General features: G+C 39.5%; 1 protein-coding gene across 1 annotated transcript in view; it reads left to right on the top strand.

The window, feature by feature from the left end:
* The window catches only part of LOC105257679 (T-box transcription factor TBX20), a 56,060-nt gene that overhangs the window by 18,117 nt on the left and 12,093 nt on the right, over positions 1-25,850 (top strand). Inside the window, exons 3-5 of the mRNA XM_011268468.3 lie at positions 6,160-6,433; positions 18,053-18,220; positions 18,571-18,647. Of these exons, the coding sequence (XP_011266770.2) occupies positions 6,160-6,433; positions 18,053-18,220; positions 18,571-18,647 (519 nt within the window). The remainder of the gene's footprint in view (positions 1-6,159; positions 6,434-18,052; positions 18,221-18,570; positions 18,648-25,850) is intronic.

Raw genomic sequence — 25,850 nt, 5'->3', positions numbered from 1 at the left:
CGGTGGTATGATATCCAGCGCGCTTCCGTAATCCATTTGTACGAACTTGGGTCCTTCCTCGGGGCAGTCGGGCCCTCCGTTGCGTCCCCCTCGCGAAGCGAGAAAGATATACGAGTGGTTCAGGGCAGTTCTCGGGGTGACTCGGGGGGTCGAGGTGTTTCTGTGATTATGGCCTCGTTAGCCACGGGCCATCGAGGACTGCTTGTTTGTTTCCACCTAATTTGACGGGGAAACGCGTCGTAATGTTGGACGCGAATGCGTCCCGACGAATTAGGAGTGATCCGTTGGCGTTGGAACTGGAAGTAAATTAACCGCAGGTGAAATTAGGACGTTTGTTATCGCCATCGTATAGGTAATGGTGAGAAACGCTCGGATCGGGATTAGCCACGATAATTCTTTTTTAGGAGCAATTAAGTCATATAGAGTCATGTGGCGAGCAAAGTTGCTAATTATGCACGTTATTATGATTATAATAATAATTGGAGGAAAGAGAGAGAGAGAGTCTACATGCGATGATGACATTTGTCAATTGATTGTCGGAAAAATTTACATATTATGAAAAGAATAAATATACACATACTCCTTCACAAAATTAGAACAAGTTAATTACAAAATTATTTTAAAAAAGTATCTTGAGAATATATTGAAAATTAATAGATTACACGAAGAGAAGACGAATTAATATTCCATCGCTGGACATCAATCGATACACAAAATATCTTATTCCACTTATAAATTCGTATATATATATATTTTAGGGATATAATAATTTAATATTTTATAATTTAATATTATTTTATAAACGTGACTAAACATGCGTTATTTATATGAAACCATTGTTTCTTGAGAATATAAAGGAAAACGAAGCTAACTCCGATAAGGTCGACAATTTCGATAGCGATACGCGTCCGAAAGTGACACGCGTTACACAAATTGACTCGTTCGCCGCGTGATCTTCGTAAAAACATGAGTCACTGAGCACGGGATTCATAGGGTACAAGTGTAATGCGCGATAGAGATCGCAAGGGTGGCGGATCTCGAGGGAGAGCGTCGATAGCTTCGCCGTCGATACTTAAATAGTCGGCGGGCTTATTCGGAAGGGCGATCGAACCCCACCGTGGTAATTTTCCGGATGATTTATCGCGCCGCGCGCCTAATATTTACGAAAAGTTGACACCCGCTTGTGTACGTGTGCGCGTCTATACAACGCTAAAAATAGCAGTGAAAACACTAGCGCGCGTGCGCGATTGCGAAATTTATTCTTAGCATAATGTGCGCTCATAGCAGCAGGTGAAAGTCGAGCACCACCGAGTTGTTCGGAAGAAACGTCGTCGTCCACGTCAAAGCTGGCTTCGGGCGATAAGCGAATAGCTGCAGCTGCCTCAGGGTACTGTGGTCTAAAAGAGGTGCAAACGACCCTGATGATTTTATAGAATGTTGTCAACTCAGATTAATTGAGATAGTAGCATCAATCGCGACTTTTTTCCTTTTTTCGATCAATTAATATTCGCATCAGAGACTTATGCCAGAACAAAAAAAGATATGGTTACTATTTTCATGATAATTTTATGCAGAATCTCAAACATGTAAATGCACAAAAACTAACCGAATCGATATATTTGTTTTGTTATTCTCTAAAATTGATTCGCATATGTATTTTCAATTTTTTATAATTTTATATGTAAACATGTACAAGATATTAAATTATATATATTGATATTTGATGTGTGTGTAACTTTGTATAAAATTGTTATGAAATGAATAGTAACCACATCTTTTCTTGTCTCTACACAGTAAAAAATAAAATATTAATTTTAATATTTTTCACATGTCCCAGAAGGTCCATTCTAAATTTTAAGTTAAATAACTCGTCGTATGTTACTTATTAACAAACTAAAAATGTTAAATAATTGACACAATACTGTACATTTATTGTGATTTTAAATGTAATGTCAAAATAATATACAAATTAATTAATTAAAAATTACATGGAAAAATAGTTACAATAACTCGAAGAATTGTTGTAGGACATTAACATATAATAATAATTATTTTGACTTAAATTATTTGTAATTGAAACACTTGATTTTAATAAATTTGATTATTTTGTATGTCAAAGTTCAAGATTCTTTGAAGATTCACTTTAACTTTTCTTAGAATGTTAAACTGACTTTAGGATATGTTGATTGTTTAAAATGATTATGTTAAAAATACTCAAAATAATATTCCATTTTTAAGAGACATATACAAACTGTTAAGTTGACATAAATGTAACACATGAAAACGTTATAAAAAATAATAACATAGTCGTATGTTAATTTTACAGTACTAATCAAAACGTGGCAACACAAGAAAATTTTAATATACAATTTTTTACTGTGTGATATTAATTCCTGCGAATACTATAATAATTATATAGACGAAAATTTCACTATATATAATATATACATATAATTAATATCTTATGAAAAACTCAAATATCTATATGAAAAACTCAAATTTTAGAGAATATTGTAAATCAATTAGCATGTTGTAAATTAATCAGTAATCGCGAGTTTCATCAGGTATCACAGTATCAAGACATAAAGTCGAAACAAGCAAATCTCGAGTTCGCTTCTGGAATCGAATTACAAATGTGAAAAACGCAGCGAGAGTCTCACGACTTAGTCACGAATAAAGATCTCGCTCGCGTCTCGTGCTTCCAAAAATGCGCGTGCGAATTTCGAATGCACCGTTCGGTTAAAACTCGTCGCTCGAGGAGCGACAATCGTGTCGTTAAGGTGCGCCGGGCCCCGGGGCGACGTAACGACGATACTATTCAACGCGGTTGGACAATGCCCTTGTTAAAAACCGCACGAACCTAACCGAACGCGTACGTGCCGAGGAAGAGGGAGGATCGTTTTCGAGGAGCTCGAAACCGCAAAACCGCTTCGAGGCGATGAGGTTTGCGTCGCGGGGGACCGACCCCATCCTCTTCGCGGGGCCCGTCTTCTCGGGGCCCGTCTTCTCGGGGCTTCGCGAATAGATGCAGGGCACTCGCGTGACACCCCTCTCTTATCTGCATTCGTTTAAAGCCCTCTCCTCTTCCCCGATCTCGTTTCGTTCAGCTCCTTGTGAACGACTCCTGCGGCTTCGGGCTCGGCTCCGTGAAGGAAAAGGATCAGGATCCTGTCATCGGATAAATAGATCTAGAAAACCGCGATTACCCTTGCGGTCCTGTGAAAAAAAGTGACAGGAGCAATGGAAACTTTCGTGCGTAACAAGGATCTGAATGAAAAAAAGCACGCATGTATGTATTTGTATGTATTTATGTATGCATGTGTGCCTTTAATTCTTTCGTGTAAAAATAATAATAATTATTTTGATAAAAATGATATCATCATAATTGCAATTTTTTTAATGAAGAAAAAAATATATACAAACATATAGGTAAAATATATACAAACATATAGGTATGTTCCAGATTCCAATAAAAATTTATTTTCTAATTCACAAAGATAATGAGAGATAATGAGATACATTAATTTTTCAAAATATGTACATGTCTAAAAATATATATTCCAGCACATGCATATTTATGCGTATTCCACTCATCGTTTCTAAACATAGATACTATAAAGAATAAATTATAAAAAATAGTGATCATTTCAGTAGTGAAACATCAATCACGATGCTATTCAATATTACAAATCGACATTAAAAATCGACCCTCGATCTTTTAAATTATTAACGCTTAGCTTTAGTCTTTGTTGGAATTTTTAATATTCAAATCTCACACTTTCTAAATGATAGGACTCATCAATTTCGTTGATCGTCGATTAATCAATCCTCACTTCAGCGAAACACAGTGCAAGGATGTTGTCTCCATATATGTAATTGTGATAAATTAGTATAAAAAACGTCAATCAATTTCGATGTTTGTTTTGCAGCGTATTATCTTAATGTCACATCTATTTGCAGTAACTCAGATTAATATTGTACCGGTTATCCTCCACATGAGAAACGCGAGAAGCCCGCAAATTTGACTGGACGCGAAAAATTGATAGGCAGATGTTCGCCATGTGATTACAGCCAATAATACGTGGATTCCTGCATAGATTATGAAAATCATCAGATACAGAAGAAGCGACGACGCTACTTTCGGTGTTAATCCATTCAGTTTCTTCGCAATTATACATTTCATGTCCAGAGTCCTTGGTGCCAGATTGGCCGCTATTCTCACAATCGTTCCCTTCGGATAGGATATCGCTCTCGTTGGAATCGTCGTATCGATTTTTCTCAAAAGCGGCGGCTCGCTCGTTGACGGTTCTCCGAGCTTCTCTAACTTTTTCTGCGTCAGGATCTCTCGCAAGATCGCAGAAATGTCGCTTTCTTCGGGTCGAGGAGCTCTCGGGCTGGGCGCGACTTTGATCAGAGCGATCCTGGCGAAAGATGATGACATTTTGGAAATCGATTCATCCTTCGTCGAGATTGCGGATGTGTCGGGAATATCTGGCTTTAAAGATTTTAGCAGCATCGGAGTAAATTCGTCCGACAAGGGTATATTTCTTGATGTACCGGTAGCCACATCATACTTCTGACGGCGACGATGATGATGATGGTGATGACATTGATGAGCTCTTAGCGGATTGCACGAACCTGGGCACACCATCGGCCGCCCTCGACAGGTATGTCGCGATGAATCCGTCATCTTCGGTTCTCTTTGTCGAATCGATTAAGCGTCTGGAAGGGAAATAATCAAATGAGAGCATTGTGTTGCGTGAAATTATACAGAAATGTAATTTTGACGTAATGTATTCTTAACGAAACGCGAGCGAGCCTTTTCATTTATCAGATATATCCGTTGTATTTCACATAGTTTGCAATTACGCGATAAATATTACGGAGCGAAATGGCGCGATTGCGTTTTAAAATAGGTATTCCCAGGCACGTTCGTCCCCGCGCGGCCGTTTTCCGCGATAAATTAACTGGAACCCAGTTTTTCACCGTGAGAAAATCGCTATTGACATATCTGCCATCTGACCGTAGAATTCCGCCCGACGTTCTTTCCCGCGACGCGGTAAATCACGTGCGCGAGTCTATCGCGTGCGATCGCACGAGGACGTACATCGCGGGCCGGGTAAAAGCTCTCGGACGAGGGGACCTGGGGACGAAGGAAGGTCATGCTTTCCGTGTCGCTTCGCCAGCGAGATATTCAGCGGTGCTTTCGCATCGACGTCGACGTGCGACGAAGGTGCGTCCGGATGGCGCGTGCGCTCTGACGTGCGCTATTTCCTCTCGAGGTGTTGAAAAGTCGACTATGTGTACGGCCGGAACTCGAGGCTCGGTCTCTCTGCAGCTCGAAGCCTACAGGAACAGACGTTTCTTTTGATCGTCTATGATAAATTTAACGTAATGAATGAATTTAAGATCGTAGAAAATAATTGAAAATGACAGAGCTTGTCAAATGATGTGAAAATTTGATTTTTTATAAGTAATCTTTTTTTAGGGGGCTGTAGAGGAAGAAATTGCTATTTGTAAACGAAAGATTACTCTGAAGAATAATATAATATGATATAATAATATAACAATATAATAGAAATATGTATGTTTAATTTACAGTAATATGTGGAGCTCTTTTTAAAAATCGAAAAACACGTTTTGACTATCAATAAAGAATTATATGCATTGTAAAATGTTTACGTTGTTGAGAAAATATGCTTAAAAATGTTCTATAATTCATTTGCGATTCTAACGATGAATATACGCCAGGAAGTATAAATATTTACCTTTATTTTGTTATGTCATTTTATATTTATCGGAAGAGAGAGAGGTTACATAACGTTGCGAGAAAAGTCGAAACTCGTTTTTATTTCTCATTTTCACGTTTATAATACAAGCAATTGTTTAACAGATTAAGTATAATTTGATATAATTGCAATTATATTTATTTTTTTGAAAAACTGTGACAAAGAAATTAATTATAAAAATTAAGTTTAATTGCAAATATTGAAAAATTAATCACCTTGAAAAACTAAGTATTTAAATGAAGTATCTAAGTTGAAAAATTATATTTCTTATAACTTTCAATTATTTATATACTTAATTAATCATGAATATATTGTTTGTCTCTATTATACATATATATTAATAATAAATCCATTACGCATTTTTTCGCAGACGAATGTTTCCAACGTGCCGGGTAGGCTTCCGCGGACTCAAGCCAGAAGGTCGTTATGCAGTGTTGATGGACATTGTGCCGGTCGACAATAAGAGGTATCGATACGCCTATCATCGTAGTTGCTGGCTAGAGGCTGGCAAAGCGGATCCGCCGGCGCCCGCGCGACTTTACATTCATCCCGATTCCCCCTTCACCGGTGATCAATTGCTGAAGCAGATCGTCTCCTTCGAGAAGGTGAAACTGACCAATAACGACATGGATAAACATGGTCAGGTAAGAGAATCGTGGCGCATTTGCGGAATTTAATGTAGAATTAATAAATGTTATCTCTTTTCGAGGACATTTATTCGATGAGAATTAATTACGAAAAAAATTTTATTTAAATTAAATTCTAAAAAAGTTTAATCTACGAGATAGATTACCCTTTGGACGACGTAATCGCTCTCGCGTTAAACAAAAAATAATTATCATCTTATTTTAGATTCTATAATTATTTAATACTTGTTCAAATCCCCATCACACTCGTGTAATTAGAGAGTTTAATTTGGCATTAAAATAGTTAAACGTTCACGCGTCGCGAGAGAAGCGTGCAAATCAACCACCGATCTCCATATAATCTCCGTTCTGGGGGGTAATTTTGCGCGCAGGATTTTCCTCCTCGGGCAGCCCGCGCGCAGAAATTGTCGACGATAAGGCGCTCCATGTACCCCGGCCATTACGCCGTTCTGTAATTTGCGCCTGCCTTTCAGCGGATGCGTAATTCCTGGGCCGCGCGGTGTATCTCCCCCTTTATTTCGGAGTTTAGCGCACAATAGCCGCCGGACGCGAAATGTCGAGTCCGTTGGACATGCTACCGCTATTACGTGGCGCAAAAGAACCTTCTTCCCTCCCTTCTTCGATTACGCCCCGAAGACATAATCCCTAGGTGGATACAACTCTCTCGGTGATTATATTCGGATTTTTTTAAAAATTTAAATTTTTTCGCTCGAGACGTGAAGGAAGATTCTAGGTATTTGCTTAGAGAAACTATTAAATTAATTAAATTATTATTATTACAGATATAGAATTATTATTATAAAAATTATTAAATTAAAGTAATTATTAAAGAAATTAATAAATTAAATTAAATTAATTATTAGAGAAATTATTTTTTTTTTTCAATATTTTTCAACGTTACATTAATTTTACATATCTTGGATGTGTTATAATTCTCTTATTATAACATGATTATAAAAAATAAAGGTTTATTTATACAAAAGACAGACTCTGGAAAGAGAGCCGTGGTTTCCGTAAATTCGCCACTGAGCAAGCGACACACGCGTCGTTTTAACGAATGACTAGCGCCAACGACGTTGGCGATGCTCACGTTGTCGTTTTTCACGCTCTCATATCAATTCTCTCGGCTCGCGTGATCGTTGACGAGTCCTCGAGCGATCGCGCGCGCCGAAAATGGCCTCGTAAAACGAATGCGACGGGACATCACCCCATCAGGGTGGAAGCGTGGGCCTGGTTTATCATCGGCGCGATTGCTAATCGTGGGCGTTCATGTTGCCAGGAACGTAATATCCGTTCTCGCCATTGTCGTCGTCGTCATTGCTGGCCGATCGATGATAAACCGGTCTCTCGTTGTCTCCGCGAAAATTCGTTCCTTCCGTGATGGCGATGGCAATGTTTGAGAAAATTTTATCCCTGTAATTAAATTTAGCGATGCCTCCTCTTCCTGCTTATTAACGTGAGAGGTTAAAGTCGCGCGGAATAAATGCGCGAATTTACGGCGCGAGTCTCACCTTTATCGCGAGATTGGCGGTAAACCGTGCGAAACTTAATATTCCACTATCTCTCCTGACGTCCCGTTGTAAACGCTCGATAAAAGTTAATCCTCGCTCTCTAAAATATCTCTTTTATTCCTTAATTGGAAGCACGTGTTTCACGCGCGTACCCCGTATGGCAAGGTATGAATAAGGATTAATTAAAAGATTACTTTAACTACAGAACATATTGATTTTCTCGGAAACAAGCAACAAGATTTGAGACCGGCGATATCTGATACGAATAATGCTAATGAAATGACAAAATATTATTTAAGAGATAGTTGTACATGTGAATTTTTGTTTGTGATTTAAAATTTAAAGAGGAAATTTTTTAAATATTGGGAACATAATTTATTTACATTAAAATTTAAATACTTTGAAGTATGTTGATGCATTATGTATACAATTGATAGTTATAACAATAATTCGCTAAATCCTCTTTTAATCGTCTACAATTTAACAATTACACTTTAACATTTTAATTTGATTATTAAATTAATTAAGTATTATTTAATTAATTTAATTTTATTAAATTATTTTACTAAATTATTTTATTTCATTTTATTATTACATTTTAATTTTATTAGAAATGAGGAATTTCTTTCTTTTTCGATGATATACATATATTCTATTTATCAAACTACATCACCGAACATTATGTATGAATATAGCATCGGGGGGTTTAATCCTCGAATACATCCCGATGATCTTTTACCCCCGAGGGCTCAGAAAAATATCACGGGCTTCTCGCGACCGTAAAAATTGGGACTCTATTGGGGAGAACGAACACCTCGGAAGGGTGGAGCAGGCCCGTCAGAAAGAAGGAGAGGGAGAGGAAAAGAGCTGCTAGCTTGGAAACGTGTCCATAATATTGCGGACATTATAGGCGGTCTGTAACCGGTGTCGTAGGTGGTGTATAGTAGGTAGTACGAGAAGACGGCGTTGCCTATAAGCTAATAAATTGAACGGATGTTTGCCCCGAGCTTTTGTCATGATGATCACGGGTAGCCTACGCCTGGGCCCCGTCGAGCACCTTTTGAATCTCTCTCTCTCTCTCTCTCCCTCTCCCTCTCTTTCAAGACGAGACTCGCTCTTCCTGCTTCACCTCGGCATGTTTCTCTCGGCACTGCCGCGATGACGACGACGACGACGACGAGAGAACGCGTGTAAACGCGCGTGAATGCTTTTCGGGGCTTTATCCGAGAGGAGGATAAATCGTAGAAAATGTTAATCGTGATGGGCGAGTTCCCGTCTCATCGTTGCAAACGTTTCCGTTTATATCCTTTTACGCCGATTGACTTGGATGAATGGTAATCGTTGCGATCGCGGTACTCGAGCATTATCGCGAAATAAGTGTTAGCGAAGCACTTGTACTAATAATGCATTTGATGCTGCGTAATCTTTTATTAACTCTGCAAAAATTTTATGAAACATCTGGTCTAGTGCTTTTCACGTGAATACATCCGTAGATATGTGTAATAAAGTTTTTATATTTTCAATAGATCCTTTCAGTTTTATAGTTCTTTGATGTACACACTTTATACTTACGTTTATAAAATTATATCTTATATTGTAAGATAGTGTTCGATACTTTCTGCGCTGTGAAAGAAACTAATGTTCTCAATGTTGACATTTTATTTTTGAAAATCTACAAATTTTTGAAACATATTCGCCGATGTTAGAGATGTTTGAATTATGAAAGATGGTCAAATTTTTGTAGTCAATGATATTAACAGTTTTCCCCTGGATATTGCGAGCTCATCTTAATACTTTATACGCGCATTATCTTTTCAATGGCAATATTGCTGTCAGTATCGTGATGTTTATTGCAATATTCGCCCATTGATATCGCTCGTAAAAGTGGTTATGATACATGTGTCAGTGCATGAATTCTCTACACATCGAGTAGGCGGATACGCAAATATAAACTGTTAATAAGCATAAAATAACAAGTAGATCCGCGGTTAAGAAACCGACGGAGTATCACTTCCGACGTTCTTCAAAATGTTTGAACTCTGGTCCGTCTCTCGTAACAAAATCTCCTCTTTTTTCCCTTTCAAAATCTTTGATTCCCCCATCCCCCTCCCGTCACTCGATTTGCGATCGGAAATAATTCACAAGTCGGTGACTCGATGAGAGAGATTCGGAAAGAGGAGGAAGGGGAGAAAGGTCCTGGGGGATCGAGTCGAGTTTCGTGACGAGGAACTCTTATTCCTTTCCGGCTGCACCGGCAATTGCCAAACGCCCTGTACACGCGCAGAGAGAAACACTGGCGAGGAACAGACACACCGGTTGAAAGCGGTCGGTCGAACCGGGCGAACCACGCAATGCCAGTCAACTTAACTCGACGACTCGAGTGGTAGGGAACATTCCTTCGCTACGGCCACTATTTCATCGTTTCGTATGACGCGATATTATAAGACCCCCGCCTGCGACTCCGGCTACTACACGGTGGTCCAAAAGCGGCCATCTACACCTGCGCGCGAGTTCTCGCGCCGAGCGTTCCTTCCGATCTTTTTCTCCTCGTCGGAATTCGTAATCGGCGAACCCGCATACAAGGCCCGCTCTTAGAAAATATATTTTTATTGCCACTGGTTACTTCAACTTTCTATCGGAGTTACCGCTACTATTTATCATTATCATTCTTTCATCTCGAAATTTATTCGTACGACTGTGAGTTTGACGTGTGTTTTGTATACCCTATAGGTATATGAATATTAATTCCCTGCCTCCGGTCATCGTTGCTTCTCGATTACGCGCGTGATGTTATGTTACACGCACGCGTTTTATAACGAGAAAAATAAATAGAGAAATAAGTATTCTTTAATTTCGATTTAAATTAAAAATTAATTTAAATCTATATTTCAAGGAAATATCAAAAATCTTATATCAAAAAAAAATTGAAGATATTTATTAGAATTTCTTTAGAAAAAAAAGACATTAACTATTATTAACGCAAGATATATAAAACACATTCATTATACGCGAGAGATGTTGAAAGTTTTATCGATAATAACCGTTTAATTTTGAAGTGAGCGGTACTTGTTGGAGCGCGGAAAAGAAGTTACCGCGGGAGAGATGTTAAAGTTAATCTCCTTGAAATATCGCGGACGAGGAGGATTTGTCGTAATTGCCGGTTGCTTGGTAAACACGCGGATAAAGTGCACGCTGGTGCAACGTTGATCGACAGGTGGGAAAGAGTATCGGCACGATTGTCCCGTACTTGTTTCTCGACACACGCACACGTTCGCGTTTCATATCTCTCTGCTTTTGTCCTCTTTTTTCCCTTCTTTTCCCTCCCCCTCCCTCGTATCTTTTTTTCTCTCTCCTCCCTTTCGCAGTACGTAAGTTTTGCCACGGAGAGAAAGTCATTTCCGTGCGGCGGAATTTTTACGATCCAGCTGTGGAGCGAGCATGATATGCACGATACGAATTTAAATCCGCGGTACATAAATAACAGCCGATAAATAAGTATCAACGATATGTACCTATCGTATTATACATATTTGGAGAGTTGATTGCTGTGGACAACGGCCTCGTTGATTTGATAATGAATCAATGAATCTCGAATATATAATATAAGTTTAAAATATTTATGATTCTGGGAACTTGAGATTTTATATTTGAATTTTTTTTTAAATTACAAAACAGACTTATAAATCTGAAAATCTCCAAGTTTTTGCAGATTTATATATGTAGCAAGTTTGCAGCATCTATATATTTAGTTTTGTAGATAAATGTATGCATTGATCAATATGTCGACTTAATTTATGACGTTATAATTCAATGCTTTTATTTATCGAACGATGAATGCAGTTACTTATTATATCATTTATTTCGATTTTATCCCTAATATATAACATTTTCAATGCCAATTTTTTTATTTCTTTCTTTACACAGATCTGATATAATCTAATAATTATTGAAAACGAAAAAAATATGTAGCAGCATGATCTCTCGCGCGATTAAGTCGAGGAAAAACGTGATCTATTCCAGTCCCAGGAAAGTCAGTTCTCACGATCTCACGAAGCGAATATGTCCTCTCGTTTAAGGCGAAGCATTAGGTTTCGTATCTCGCTTCCCGCGGGAGAATTCCTAGCGGGGTTGATAAATTAAAGGAAAAGTTACACGAATGCACATGCACGTATACATACATGCATGCGCGACACATACACATTGTATAGCAACAGAGAGCGTGGATTGTAGTCTTGACAGGTTGCAGCGGGCTGTCCCGCGGATGCAGCAGCGGAGAAACGAATAGGAACACCCCGGAATCTCGCCTCGCCTCGTCTTGTCTCGCCATAAAGCTGCTACCTTGGAAACGACTTCTCGGCATCTTCGCTGGAAGCCAGTTCCCCGCGCGGTAGTGGAATTAAATTCGGATCTTAATTCGCCGGAAACATTATTCCATCCAACTCCTTGCAACGCGAACGATACACGTCGTTTCTCTCAAGCTTCGCTACGCCCGTGTTATTTTTTTTCTCCCTATCATCGTTTATCTAATAGCATCCGGAAACTGACAACAGTTTTTTTCTTTAGATTATATGACCTTTCTTATATTATAATTAATACATCTTTTTTAAAACCTTAATTAGTACATATTTTTTAAAAGCTGACACAAGTAGGAAATGTACGGTATTTTTCTAATTAATGTTCGATTTAAATACACAGTAAAAAATAAAATGTTAATTATAACATTTTTAACATGTCCCAGAAAAGTCCACTCTAAATTTTAAGTTAAAATAATTCATTCGCCGTATGTTACTTATTGATAAACTAAAAATGTTAAATAATTGACGCAATACTTTACATTTAATTTTGTTATTGTGACTTTAAGTGTAATGTAAAAATAATATACAAATTAATTAAGAATTACATGAAAAAATAGTTACAATAACTCGTAAGAATTGTTGTAGGACAGTAACATATAATAGTAATTGTTTTAACTTAAATTATTTGTAATAGAAACATTTGATTTTAATAAATTTGATTATTTTGTGTGTCAAAGTTCAAGATTATTTGAAGACTCACTTTAACTTTTCTTAGAATGTTAAACTGACTTTGGGACTTGTTGATTGTTTAAAATGATTATGTTAAAAATACTCAAAATAATATTCCATTTCTAAAAGACGTATATAATGTGTTAAGTTTTGAAGTTGACATAAATGTAACACATGAAAACATTACAAAAATAATAACATATAGATTGTATGTTAATTTTACAGAAGTACTAATCAAAACGTGTGGTAAACACAAGAAAATCTTAACATGTGGATGCGCAATTTTTTACTGTGTAAAAAAAGAGAATCGTGCTACATGTCGTGCCTAAAGGCAAAGAGAAGAAAATCTCGTCGATGGAAAATTCTGAAGCGTACAATAGATTGCGATTTGCAAAACCACGCGAATTTAACGCGCGTTATAATCAATGAAGTGGCTCCGGACACCTCTCAGGCTTTGCTCAATTACGCTCCTGGGTTGTTTAATTAATACGCCTATAATTCGCGGCCTTTGCGTAATTATATACGCTCACATTGTGAATACCTGTGTAGATCCGGATAATCCGTGGCCTGCTCCGGATGCTCGTCGCGCTCGAGGAAGGACGAGGGAGAGGAAGGGAGAGAGAGAGAGAGAGAAAGGGAAGAAAAAGAGAAATAAAAGATTTCCGGCATAAACTGAAACTCGCTTTCGCGAACATTCAGGACATGTATGTTGCATGCGTGTGCATATTCCTTCCAAACATCGCGATGTGACATTTGTTTTTCGGCCGCGAGATTGCCGGCAATATTTTTGAAACTGGTTTAATGCTCGCGACAGAACGAGAAAGAGAGGAATCAGAAAAGAGAAAAGTAATCGAAGGATGCCGTTTGTTTCTCTTTACCCGCGAGGTATCCGCGGTTGAACGAATTGATTGTGATATTAATGCAAAATTATCGACAAAGTGAGCACACTTGGAGGAGATTCCAGCGATTAAGTCTGAAACATTCGCGCGGGATTTCGTTAATTCCGCACGAAATGATGGGAAATTTTCGTCTCCAGCTGCCGTAACACTTTTCGGCGCTTTGCATTTTTCGTGATAATCCGGATTATAATTAAATATACAATCGCAATCGTAGAATCGTTTTCGAAATCGAATTTCCGACGTCGAGTCTCGCGCTTGTATAATTTCCAGTTAGTGTCCCCATAATGTCTCTAAATTGATATATGGTTCAAGTATTTCGATTTTAAATACGCGGGATCTTTAGATTCTTTTCGCGTCTGTTCGAATCATCTTGATTTGGATTTTTTCGAATCTCTCTCGTATTCTTGATTTTTATTGGAGACGTTGATATTTATAGTCTTTTAAATCATCGAATCCCCGCTGCGAGTGATTTCTTCCTTTTCATCCACAAGGATATTTAAATTTCGACTTTCGCTTACGAGAGTCGCGGTATTTCGCTATCTACGATACATACCATAGAACATACCATCTAGTAGAAACACGTTTGTATTAATTGAGATTCGGATTAACATTTGACTTGGCATTTCGCTGTGATTGCTATCTACTAAGCGGGGGGAGGGGGGATATCGATAAATCGTGCGTGTAATACCGCTATCAACATGTATTACTTGGATGACGCGATATTTAATAAATCGTCACATGCAAATCACGAGTCGGTTTCTTGGTAGCCTTTCGCGGCTAATTATTACAAATGGATTCTAATTGATTGAACGGAAAAAGGTGTTTACGTCGTACGATGCACGTAAAGAGCAAGGTCTTTTTTTGGGAAACGTTTTTTTTGTTCAGGAAAACACTTGTATGTAAGACCGTGACGCGGAAAAACAGATGGAACTTTCCTCGTAAAACATTCCTACTTGATGCATGGATTTTATATTAAATTTAATTATCTACCCTAATCATTATATTTTTTTTATATACCTTCAATACCAAATATCTTATGTATATTATGTCTTTATGTCTTTTTATTATGTATTTATGTCTTTTTGTCTTTTGATTTTTTAATAATAGATTTAGTCTTTGAATTTTTTAAACATGAAAAGTGTGTGTTCTTTTAGATATTTATTTTTGAGATCTAGTCTTACCTTTTTTTAATTTTATCGTGTTCTATTGCGTTTCTCCCCGATGCTCGAGCGACGCTTCGCGGGAACGAAATTCTTTCCTCCTTTGGCTCGTAAAGTACTTTAAAATATAGCATAATTATCGTAATATACGCTCCAGGTGTGTTTCACTTCTTTATGGGGAAAATTAACTTTAATCGGTGGAAAGACACTTTTATCCAGCTGTGTGTGTCGGTTACGCATCGTAAATCATCTCCCGTGTTCAATGTCAGTTCAATGTAATCGCGGCTATTTATGCATTTGTATCTCGAGCGCGGATGATCGCGGTGAGGACACGTCCCATCGACGAGGCACATGCGTGTCCTTACGATCGTAATCTACAATGTGCCCCATAAACTCTTCGAACACAATTCGCGAGAATAAAATATATGCCCGCATAGGACGTCATCTTCCCGCATTCTCCGCGACGATGGACGAAATGTAATAAATAAAAAAGGCACACCGTGTATTGTAATAAAAACGCAATAAAACTTAATAATCGATCGTAAATTAGAGGCTTGTAAGTGTGTCTGATGACAAAATCGATCGTTTCAAAATAATTTATTGACGAGAAATCACAAATAAAATCAATATTTTTTTCATTGACACCGATTTCTCAGATGAAAAGTCGCCGGCTTGTTCGCACACGTGTTGTTGGGAAATCAAGATAATCGAGTTTTCGATCGCTCATCGAAATAAGATATCGAGTCGATGCGTGATAAATTTATCAGACGACCGTGATGTATATTTGTACATGTGTGCGTATGAGGGGAGGGGGCTGCAGAGTCAATCATGTCTACAACATTCGTATATACGACCGCATACATTCGTTAGTCGGGGATCGAAGCCGGTCACGGGAACGGGACTTAAAAGTGAGGCCTGACGAGAAGGGCCTGAAAAATGCCCAAAGACTCTCCTCTCGGGCCACCTGCAGCCGTTAAGTCTCAACAGTTGCGGCGCCGCGCAGCCGCCTCTATATTTCATATTAGCGATAATATTTAAGTCCGGCTACCGCGTCTCTCTCTTTCTCTCTCGCTCCCGTGTCGTCTCCCCGCGAACCTCCACGCGTCTCGTTCTAGAATCATTCCCTATGCTAACGAGCTCGTTGACCGTTCTGCTCGATTCCAGTCATTAACAGTCTGTCATCTCCGATAGTTCATTGACATACATCTGCTTGGTAAAGGAATACTGTCTCCTAATTTTTCGTACACTTTTTGACACATCGTACGTTTATTTTATAATCTAATTTTGACATTTTGAGGGACATAATGAGACGTGAGTGTTACGTTTTATCCCGGATGCTCGATCATCCTCTCTTACGGAATTAATTCTAATCCAAAGTAATTCTATCCTCCGATCCTGACGATCCTGTACGTCTTGTCGCGCAGATTGCCCCCGAAAACGATAAGCTTGAGGGAATGTGGGAGCCAACATGGGATGCGCGCGCGTTACATGATGATACCGTCGCGGGGAATTTGTTTCGTCGCGGCACATTGTTTCGGACAGGAAATCGATACGCGGGCCTTCGCCCCGCTTGCCGCGCCACCCTCTCTATCCGCAGTATCTACCTGCGACAGAGGGTGCTTCTCTCTCTCTCTCTGTCTGCGGAAGTGGGATTCTCGCTTGAAACTTTAACCCGCCTACCTTCCACGCGACTTCCGAGCGATACGGAGCTATGCGAGACGCGGAGTATCTTGGAAAAACCTGGGCAACCTGAGACGAGACTTACCTGAGATCGATCTCGCTTTTGTCACAAATGTTGAATCTCTCAGAAATTTATTTCTTAAAAATCGAGTTTTAAATTTTAAGGTCAAATCGGATTCCCTTCGTTTAATTTTAAGCGAATCTTTCCTGTACACAGTAAAAAATTATACGTCCATATATTAAAATTTTCTTGTGTTATAATTTTGATTAGTTACTTTAATGTAAAATTAACATACGACTTATATGTTATTATTTTTATAATGTTTTCATGTGTTACATTTACGTCAACTTCATAACTTAACACTTTGTATGTGTCTCTTAGAAATGGAATATTATTTTGAATATTTTTAACATAATCATTTTAAACAATCAACATGTCCCAAAGTCAGTTTAACATTCTAAGAAAAGTTAAAGTGAATCTTCAAATAATCTTGAACTTTGACACACAAAATAATCAAAGTGACTAAAATCAAATGTTTCTATTACAAATAATTTAAGTCAAAATACTTACTATTATATGTTAATGTCCTACAATAATTCTTCGAGTTATTGTAACTATTTTTTCATGTAATTTGTACAATAATTAATTTATATATTATTTTTACGTTACACTTAAAGTCACAATAACAAAAATAAATGTAAAGTATCGTGCCAATTATTTAACATTTTTAGTTTATCAATAAGTAACACACGACGAATGAGTTATTTTAACTTAAAATTTAGAGTGGACTTTCTGGGACGTCTGAAAAATGTTATAATTAACATTTTATTTTTTACTGTGTATTATCGGAATCGAGATTCGAAACTAATTTTTATCGAGGGTAAGATCCGATAGCGATTGCGATATCTTTATAGCATAAGTTTTCTTGGCCTCTGTATTTATTATTTCTCATATCTGCTCGAGAGATTACACCGTGGACTCATTCGTAGAAGCATAAAAGTCGAGGAGTGAGCTACTTTTCGTTGATAATCTGCCTGCGATAACTGGTGCCAGCATCCAATCTCGGAAACGAAATATGTTAACTCGCAATTAGATACAGAGACGCGTACGCTAAATAATCACGCGAGAACTTGCGATAATCGGCGACTTAAGGCGCGCGTTTCGCGCGAGACATCGTCGCCGATCGCGACGATAATCGTACTTTATTATTATTAGTCGTATCGCGATCCCGCGCACGACCATATGCGCGGAATTCATTAGGGGAAGCGGATCACTTTCTCGCGCTTCATTTCCGAGACGCCGGACGGATATAATCGAGCGGTGGATCTCTGCTTGTTGCAGATCGTGCTCAACTCGATGCACAGGTATCAGCCGAGGATACACTTGGTCCGTTGTCGACACACCGACGACAGCAGCCTGCACATCAGCGACCTTCAGAAGGAGGAGCACAAGACGTTTATCTTCCCGGAGGCCATTTTCACCGCCGTCACGGCGTATCAGAATCAGCTGGTGAGTGCAGAATAATAGTCAATTTATGTACAACGTTAACTCGGCAAAGAAACAAGCGATTCAAGCGAATCGGCGAACATCCAGCAGGATTGATATTCTTAAGATTGAGAATCAGTCTTGAAATTTTGAATTTTTTATTTCCTCTCAAAAAAGAAATTTTCAGTTTATCGCGAATGCAGAAATATCTGTCATATTTGAATTATATAAATTTTGTCATAAATTGATGTTATATAACACGAGTTTTATTTTAATTTAAATTTTTCTTTCGCAGAATCGCGACTATATTTTAAAACACACTTGAGAAGAATGTTGCATTTAATAGAATAACATGTTTCTGGTTAAATTTGCAGATAACGAGACTGAAGATCGATAGTAATCCGTTCGCCAAGGGTTTTAGAGATTCGTCGAGACTCACCGACTTCGAACGGTACGCATAGATTCTCGATACTCGATCTTTTTAAAAAACACAACGATATTTTCTCTAGGATATCTAGATTTGAATCGTGAAAGAGGATTGGATTATAAGCGTTTCCGACTTGGAGACACTCGTAATTATTATTCGCGTATCGGTAACCGATCGAATAATAATTTACAAAACTCGATTAAAATATGCTCAACTAGTAGCCAATCTGTCTGCGCTGCACTCTCTCTCTCTCTCTCTCTCTCTCTACTCACAAGTATTTCGAACCGTCCGATCCCGGCAAACGCTTTTCTGCATAGTGGTGTAACGAGCAATCATAGCGCCCATTTATAACGTCCGGACGTTGATCGAGCGGCCGCTAAATTAAAACCTATATTTTCGAATGAAATATCTATAACTCCCGTGTCGGCACGGCGTCGACGTCCTTACTGGAAGGGGTTAATTAAAACGCGATTAGAGTGTCAGCGCATACGTCATCCGGACCGACGATTTCCTCGATTCTTTCTCGCGCGAATTATCCCAGATCTCTAATTGCCCTCGAAAACTCTTGAAACGAAATTGCGAGATTGGGCAGAAAAAGGTTCGACACGCGATAAACGCTAATTATTGACCGCTCTTATAATTGCTATTTAATTATAAGGAAGAGTTACTATATATTTCTTATTAACATTCTCCCTCTCTCTCTTCCTATATATATATATATATATATATATATATATATATATATATAGAAAGAGAGAGAGAGAGAGGGACAATCTTAATAAGAAATATATAGAAATATACAGCAATTATATATTTATATATATATAATATATATTCCTAGACAAAATTAACGCTTAATTTTGTTTCACTTTTTCTTTAAAAGATGATATTTAAATTTTAACGAAAAATTTTAAAGAAAAAGTGAAAAAAAATATGAGTAAAAAGTATAAAAATATATAAAGATTAGTAAAAAAATACTAGTTCTTTATAATTAAACAACAATTTATACACTTTGCGTACTTTGACCATTATTTCGACATTTCCGTGACAAATTTTTATTCGACCTTCCATCTCGTTTTTTGTCTCATGTTGCCTCTTGCATTGCAAGGTTTGACCTATCGACACGCGAATCTCCTCGATTGTAGCGTCACGGGCGGTCATTACATCTCATTAGAACGTCGGCACCTTAATCGCGCCGACTGAATTATCGCTTAGATCTCTCTCGTTCATGGCGGAAATTTACAATAACGTTAAACACCGAATGTTGGAGACCGAGTGCTCATTCGACGCCGAAATGGGCGCGTGCACACGGCTGATTTCGAATTATCCTCGATCATCTATCTGCATGAATGACGATGCACCTGCCCTGGTCATGCATCCAGTCTCTTTCCCTCTCTCTCTCTCTCTCTCTCTGTTCTCTTCGCATTTAGAGCTGAAGCGGATACAGGCGTGACAGAAAAATATATTTATATATGTATATGCGTAAGTATATCCTTTTCGTTCAACGCTGCCGTCATCCCGGGATCAACGTTAATGCCGACATCATGATATTAATCGGTGGCTATGATTAATCGATTATCCTTGCTTGTCTCTCGTCATCGAGCTCTTTTATATAAAAAAGTGCATTTTTTCCACCTGGTATGATTGGTATAATTCAGCAGAATATCCCGTTAAATCTTGGAATGTATCTCTAAACAGATGTAGAAAACTATTAATAGCACTCGGAGAGTATAATCAACTTGGTATTACAGCATCTTAAATGAAGACATTTACAGATGCTGATTCATAATTATAAAAATAATAAATTGTATTGACAATTTTAAAAAATGTTTAGAGAAGAATTTAAAATATATATAATATGTATAATATACATATATCAAGTTTAGAGATTCATGTATAATTCATATGTATAATATACATATATCAAGATTTATAGACATAAAAATGCTGTAAAAGCATTTATATTTATATTTATACTTTTAATAAATAAAATTTATTATAAAAAAATATATATTTATAATAAAATAAGAAAGAAATATAATAGTATAATAATAGAATTAACAAGGACGCATTCGATTAATTTTTACGTAACAACTCGACAAGTATGCAAAGATAAGGCACATCTGTAAGGCACAGTTATAAACCACGCCACCGTATCAAGATCGAGAATTTTATGTTCGACTTTCAGCCGCAGCTTTACGTTTAAAAATTGATTAGCTCGCCCTCTGAGAGAGGGATAGGGGAGCTGCGGTCCCCGCGCGGGGGTCTTGGAGATTCGGTACCATATTTTACGAAAAACCGTCTGGTGCTCTCGCACCCGCCCACCGATCCTCAGAAATATATTAAAGGAACACGGGCGCGCGTTAAGCGAGGCAGGACTCTCGTCACGCCTCTTCCAATTTGCACGTGATCGCAGCTGGGCCAGCGTGGATGCCACTTTCACGAAAACTCCCGTACCTCGGGATCATTCGCGATTAATTAGCTCATATTTCAGAACATCGCCGCTCGTAACTCGCGCAATTAAAACCGCGCGTGTTTATTTATTTATTTATTTATTCATGAGAATTCCGAAAAATCCGCGACTCGAAATTCGCCGAACACGGCCGGATTATGATATCGCTGATCGCGGTACTTGACGGCGCATTTAAGTGTCACCATTACCGCCTCATTACGATCGGATAAACAATTTAATTGCACTTGGCTTCTCTCGCGAAGCAGGTGTCTCACGACAGGTACGCCGATGTTCCCGCGATTGAGAAGAGCAAACAAACAAAAAACGAAAGCAATCGAGAAAGGAAAGATGAAGAAGGTAAAAGAGATGGAGAGAGATTTAATTTATTAACACCTAAGAGCCACAACTTAATTCTTCGGAGAACACGCACAATATATTTCAGATAACACCGATGATTTAAATAGAATATATAATTTCGAGTGGAAAAATTTGTATGTAAAATCTTAATTCTCGGTTATTAATTCTTCAGAATTAATTTCTCCTACGTACACTCTGCAAAACTCGGACGTTAAATCTTGAACGCTTAATTCAGAATCGTAAATTATAAACATTGAAACTCGAATTCGCCGCAACTTTCAGGCGCGAACTCTTCTTATCAGGAATAACGTGAATAATCCTCTCAAAAATTGCACAATAAAGACGAGATAATGGAAAAAATAAAAAGCTCCGGAGAGAGAGAGAGATAGAAAAAAGGATAAAGAAGGGATCTGAATGAAGAGTTCGCATTAGGGAGGGACGACAACTTTATTGAGTGCCCGTTATCGATTTGCGAACACCGTATGTACGCGGGTCGATTTGCATAAAACCTTGAATCGCAAGTCCGAGAAATCGCCGTTAACAATCTAATGGGCGTGCTCGCGCCCGGCTACCGGTGTGTCGTTCTTACTTATTAAATGAGGCCGAGAAGTCCGGCGGCGAGAGAAGTTTGGATCCGGCGTCGCTCGTGAAAAACCGTCGTCGCCAGAGACCGACGATAAAGGCGGCTTTTAATTACGAACCGATTTCAGTGCCGCTGCGCCCGCGCATCCTTGGAGCATCCTGGATATTATCGAGAGGCGCGTTTATTGTCAAGTATGCGCATCGTATTATCGCCTCGGTGCTCGTTCTTCTTGTTTCTCCGACTCTCCCTTCCCGTAGCTCTTGGTTTCTTCGCAAGACCGGTTGTTAAAAAATTAAATCGCGCGAGAGCGGCAAAAACACGCGAACTTCTCGTTTATGATTATTAATAGCCGAAGCGCGCCATCTCCTCTCCCACTCGCGAATATTACGCCTGGACGACGATCGCGCATGGCGCGGAAGAAGGCAGTTCTGTGATGGATCGAGCCGCTAGTGCGATATTTTCATGTACGAGCGCTATCGCCCTGGACATATATCAGAGCGAATTTATGCTGCTTGTCTATTAAAAGGAAACGCGCGTAGGTAATTTCGCGACGGAAAACGCGCCTCCGAGCATCGCGGGATGCAAACACCAAAGGTCGCGATCAATTTATCTATTTGCAAGATTCTTGAGCCTTCGAATATATTTTATTTGCAATCATCCTTCGCTTTTTTCGCGCTTGTGTTTTAACGTCTCCGATTTCTTAGACGAAAAAATAGATCCTTTCGTTCTTTGCTCGCTGTATCTTTGAATTTCTGGATTATAAAATTGTATGATTTATTATACTCGGGATATCGATTTCTTCTCTGGAATTTTTTAATTCGAAATTTATTATAAAAAAGAATAATTGTGTAATAAATTTCTCTCTTATTTGTCTGACCACAAATTCTCCAACAACGGTATAATTTCGTCTTAATTCGCAGTCGACATGTTTGCACATGCGTTTAGCGTTGTTTCAACAGAGTAATTTCACGGCAAGTCAAGCAATAACGTGAGGTGTATATGTGTGTATGTGCATTTTTAATGACTCTGCATCTCGGTTGCGGATTGCGCGAGCATGATCTCGCCCCGGAATCACTGCCACACCACCGATCCTCCCCAAATCAGCACCTGCCTAACAGGCAGGCCTAAAATCCCGCACCGTCATCCTAAGACTCGTTCGCTATCTCGTGCTCTCGAAAAGTCAATCGAAATGCATTTCGATGCCGTGTAGAAGAAAGAGAGAGAAAGAGAGAGAGGGAGCATCGCGTCACGAGAACTTATCGAGTCTCTTCATCACTATCGATACCTTCTCATCGAGAATCCGCCCCCCTCGTTTTCCAAAATTGCTACACGTGAAAACGTCCCCGTAAAGCTCGTTCAAGATAGACTACCGTGGGACTGTCGATAAAATCTCCCAGGGTCAGTAACACTTTGGCGATAACGCTGTCGCTCTTGGCACTTAGGAGTGCCCGCTTGGGATCCCAACTTTGTTGAGCTATGCTTTAGCTCGTATATATACATATATGCACAGCTCTGATCAGAAATTATCGATAGGCGAAGATCACTCCAAGCGCAGTTGTGTTATCGTGAAACTAATTTTGGAGCCGGTCCTTTATCAGCTTCCTATACTATGTATTATCAGCGGTTTATCCAATTGCTTGTTAATAAACATTCTTGCGAAGATACAGCAATTCGCAAGTTTCCAGTTAATTACTGTAATAAATCAAATAAATATCCAACAATTATGTTTAAAAAATTACCTTTCTATCGCATCATTTTAGCAATTTTTAGATCCAATAATTGAGAAATTATTAATTTATATGTATTAATAATTACTATAATATAATTTATAAATTAATAATTAGTCATTTTTATAAATTACGTATGCAGCAAGCAAATATATTATTTAATAATATACGATTTAATTTGAATATTGTAAAATGTAGCTAACAGATATATAAATTTAATAAAAAATCCGAAATTGATAACTCGCTAATTTACTAATTTTTCAAGCTATACATATTCTTGAATCTGGAAACTCGTAGCTTGTCCTGGCATTTTATGCATCCGTTATTAAATTTACAAAGTTAATCTACGAAACATCCGCGTTCGATACAAAGTAATTCCAGGTGGCTGGCGATATCCTGGCTCAGGAGGGAAAAGAGAAAAGAGTAAGACTGTCGTCTCTCGCTGAGATTTCGCATCCGTGCACGCACGTTCTCCATCAGCTGATGACACCGGCCGTTGCCGCGCTCGCTTTAGATAAGCACGTACGCGGCCGCGAAAGATCGAGGGGGCCCCCGTCGTCTCCTCGGACGAGGAACGCCGGCAGTTGCTCTCCACGGATGCTCCGCTCCGGCGGCGTCCGGAGTTAATGAGAGAGCAGCCGCACGGAGCAATACGGCGCATGCACCCGCCCACTTCACGCCGGCGCTGATAGATAGATGCCCCTCCGGCCCCTCTCTCTCTCTCTCTCTCTTTCTTTCTCGATGCAGCCCTTCCCTCGCGTACGTGTTCGCGCGAGAACCGCCGTCAACGTCGCGAAAACATCAGCTGGGTATCAGCGTGAGAGGAGAATCGCGAGAGCGCGATGGCGGCTGAGAGGATGCTGTCTCTCGATACAGTACAGATTGATGAAGCTGGGCTTAGGTGAAGTCGTTAAGACCCATAGTGAAATTGGGGCGATGTTCTTGCATCTGAAGGATCGTATTTGGATGGTTCGATTCTTTCCGACTTGGGGATTCCTCAGGATCTAGCATCTGTCAAATATAAAAAGAATTTCTCTGCGTTCGACAAGATAGTCTGGAGATTAATCATATGAAAAGCAGCTCTTGTAGACCAGTCGATATCGGAATGTCCAATAGTTACATCTTATTTGCTACGTTTCAGGGATGTACGTAGAGGAAACATATCTGCATTCCTTACATATTTCCGTCGCTATTCGCGTTCAGTTTCGATTCGGTTCGAGTTCTCTCGCGTGGAAGCGCCTCTCGCAGGAAGAAACGGGTGGAGAAAGAGAGCGATTCCACGTTCCCGGTTCCGGAGGGCAAGGAGGGCAGGGCATTCATCTATATTAGCTTCGAGAGCGGACGGCCTGTCATTACCGCTGCCGCTCTGGCCCTCTTTCTCCTCCTCCTCCTCCTCCGCTTCTCCATCCCTCGCAAAGTCTCTCTATTCCGTCTCGCTCTTCCTTCTCCCCTTCGCATGCTCCTTCCGTCAGCTTCTCTCTCTTCTTCTCCCCTCTCCCCTCTTCTCGACGCAACTACCAGCATCAACGCAGACACCTCCGACCGATACCGCCAGTCCTCCTCTTGCCAGTCCATTAGCGGGCCGCATTATCAAAGTGCCAGAGGGAGACCAAGCTCGGCGATGGACGAGGATGAAGAAGAAGAGGAGGAAAGAGCTGGAGGGGTGGAGACACGAGAGGTGGAGAGGCAGCATCAGTGGCCGTGGCTGCTACGGAGCTAATAACCGCCGTTTAAAACGCAAAAACAAAGGTCTCGCCGTGCATCATCGGGACTTTTAAGCCCGGCCGGAGGCTCGCGCAGAGGGGATACCCGCGGGAAGAAGAAAGAGCGGGGAGAAGGAGGCCCGACATACACACACACACACACACACACACACACACACACTTTCGCGTCACGTATCGGTCGACTATCCGAGGCGTCAGGGTCATTACCGGATCATTACCTACCATACCTACCGTGCGACGACGATGATGGCCCGACTCTCGCGAGCGCATCACCACAGGTTCTCTCTCTTTCGCACACACACACGCGCATCCCGCGCGCGCGTGCAATAATACTCGCACATCCACTTACATCTAGAGCTCCGGTTCTCGCCGTCTTTAACGTCT

The sequence above is a fragment of the Camponotus floridanus genome, unplaced genomic scaffold, assembly GCF_003227725.1.
Source record: "Camponotus floridanus strain SB8 unplaced genomic scaffold, Cflo_v7.5 scaffold3, whole genome shotgun sequence".
In the NCBI taxonomy this organism is placed as follows: domain Eukaryota; kingdom Metazoa; phylum Arthropoda; class Insecta; order Hymenoptera; family Formicidae; genus Camponotus; species Camponotus floridanus.
This window is presented reverse-complemented; position numbering and strand designations above follow the sequence as displayed.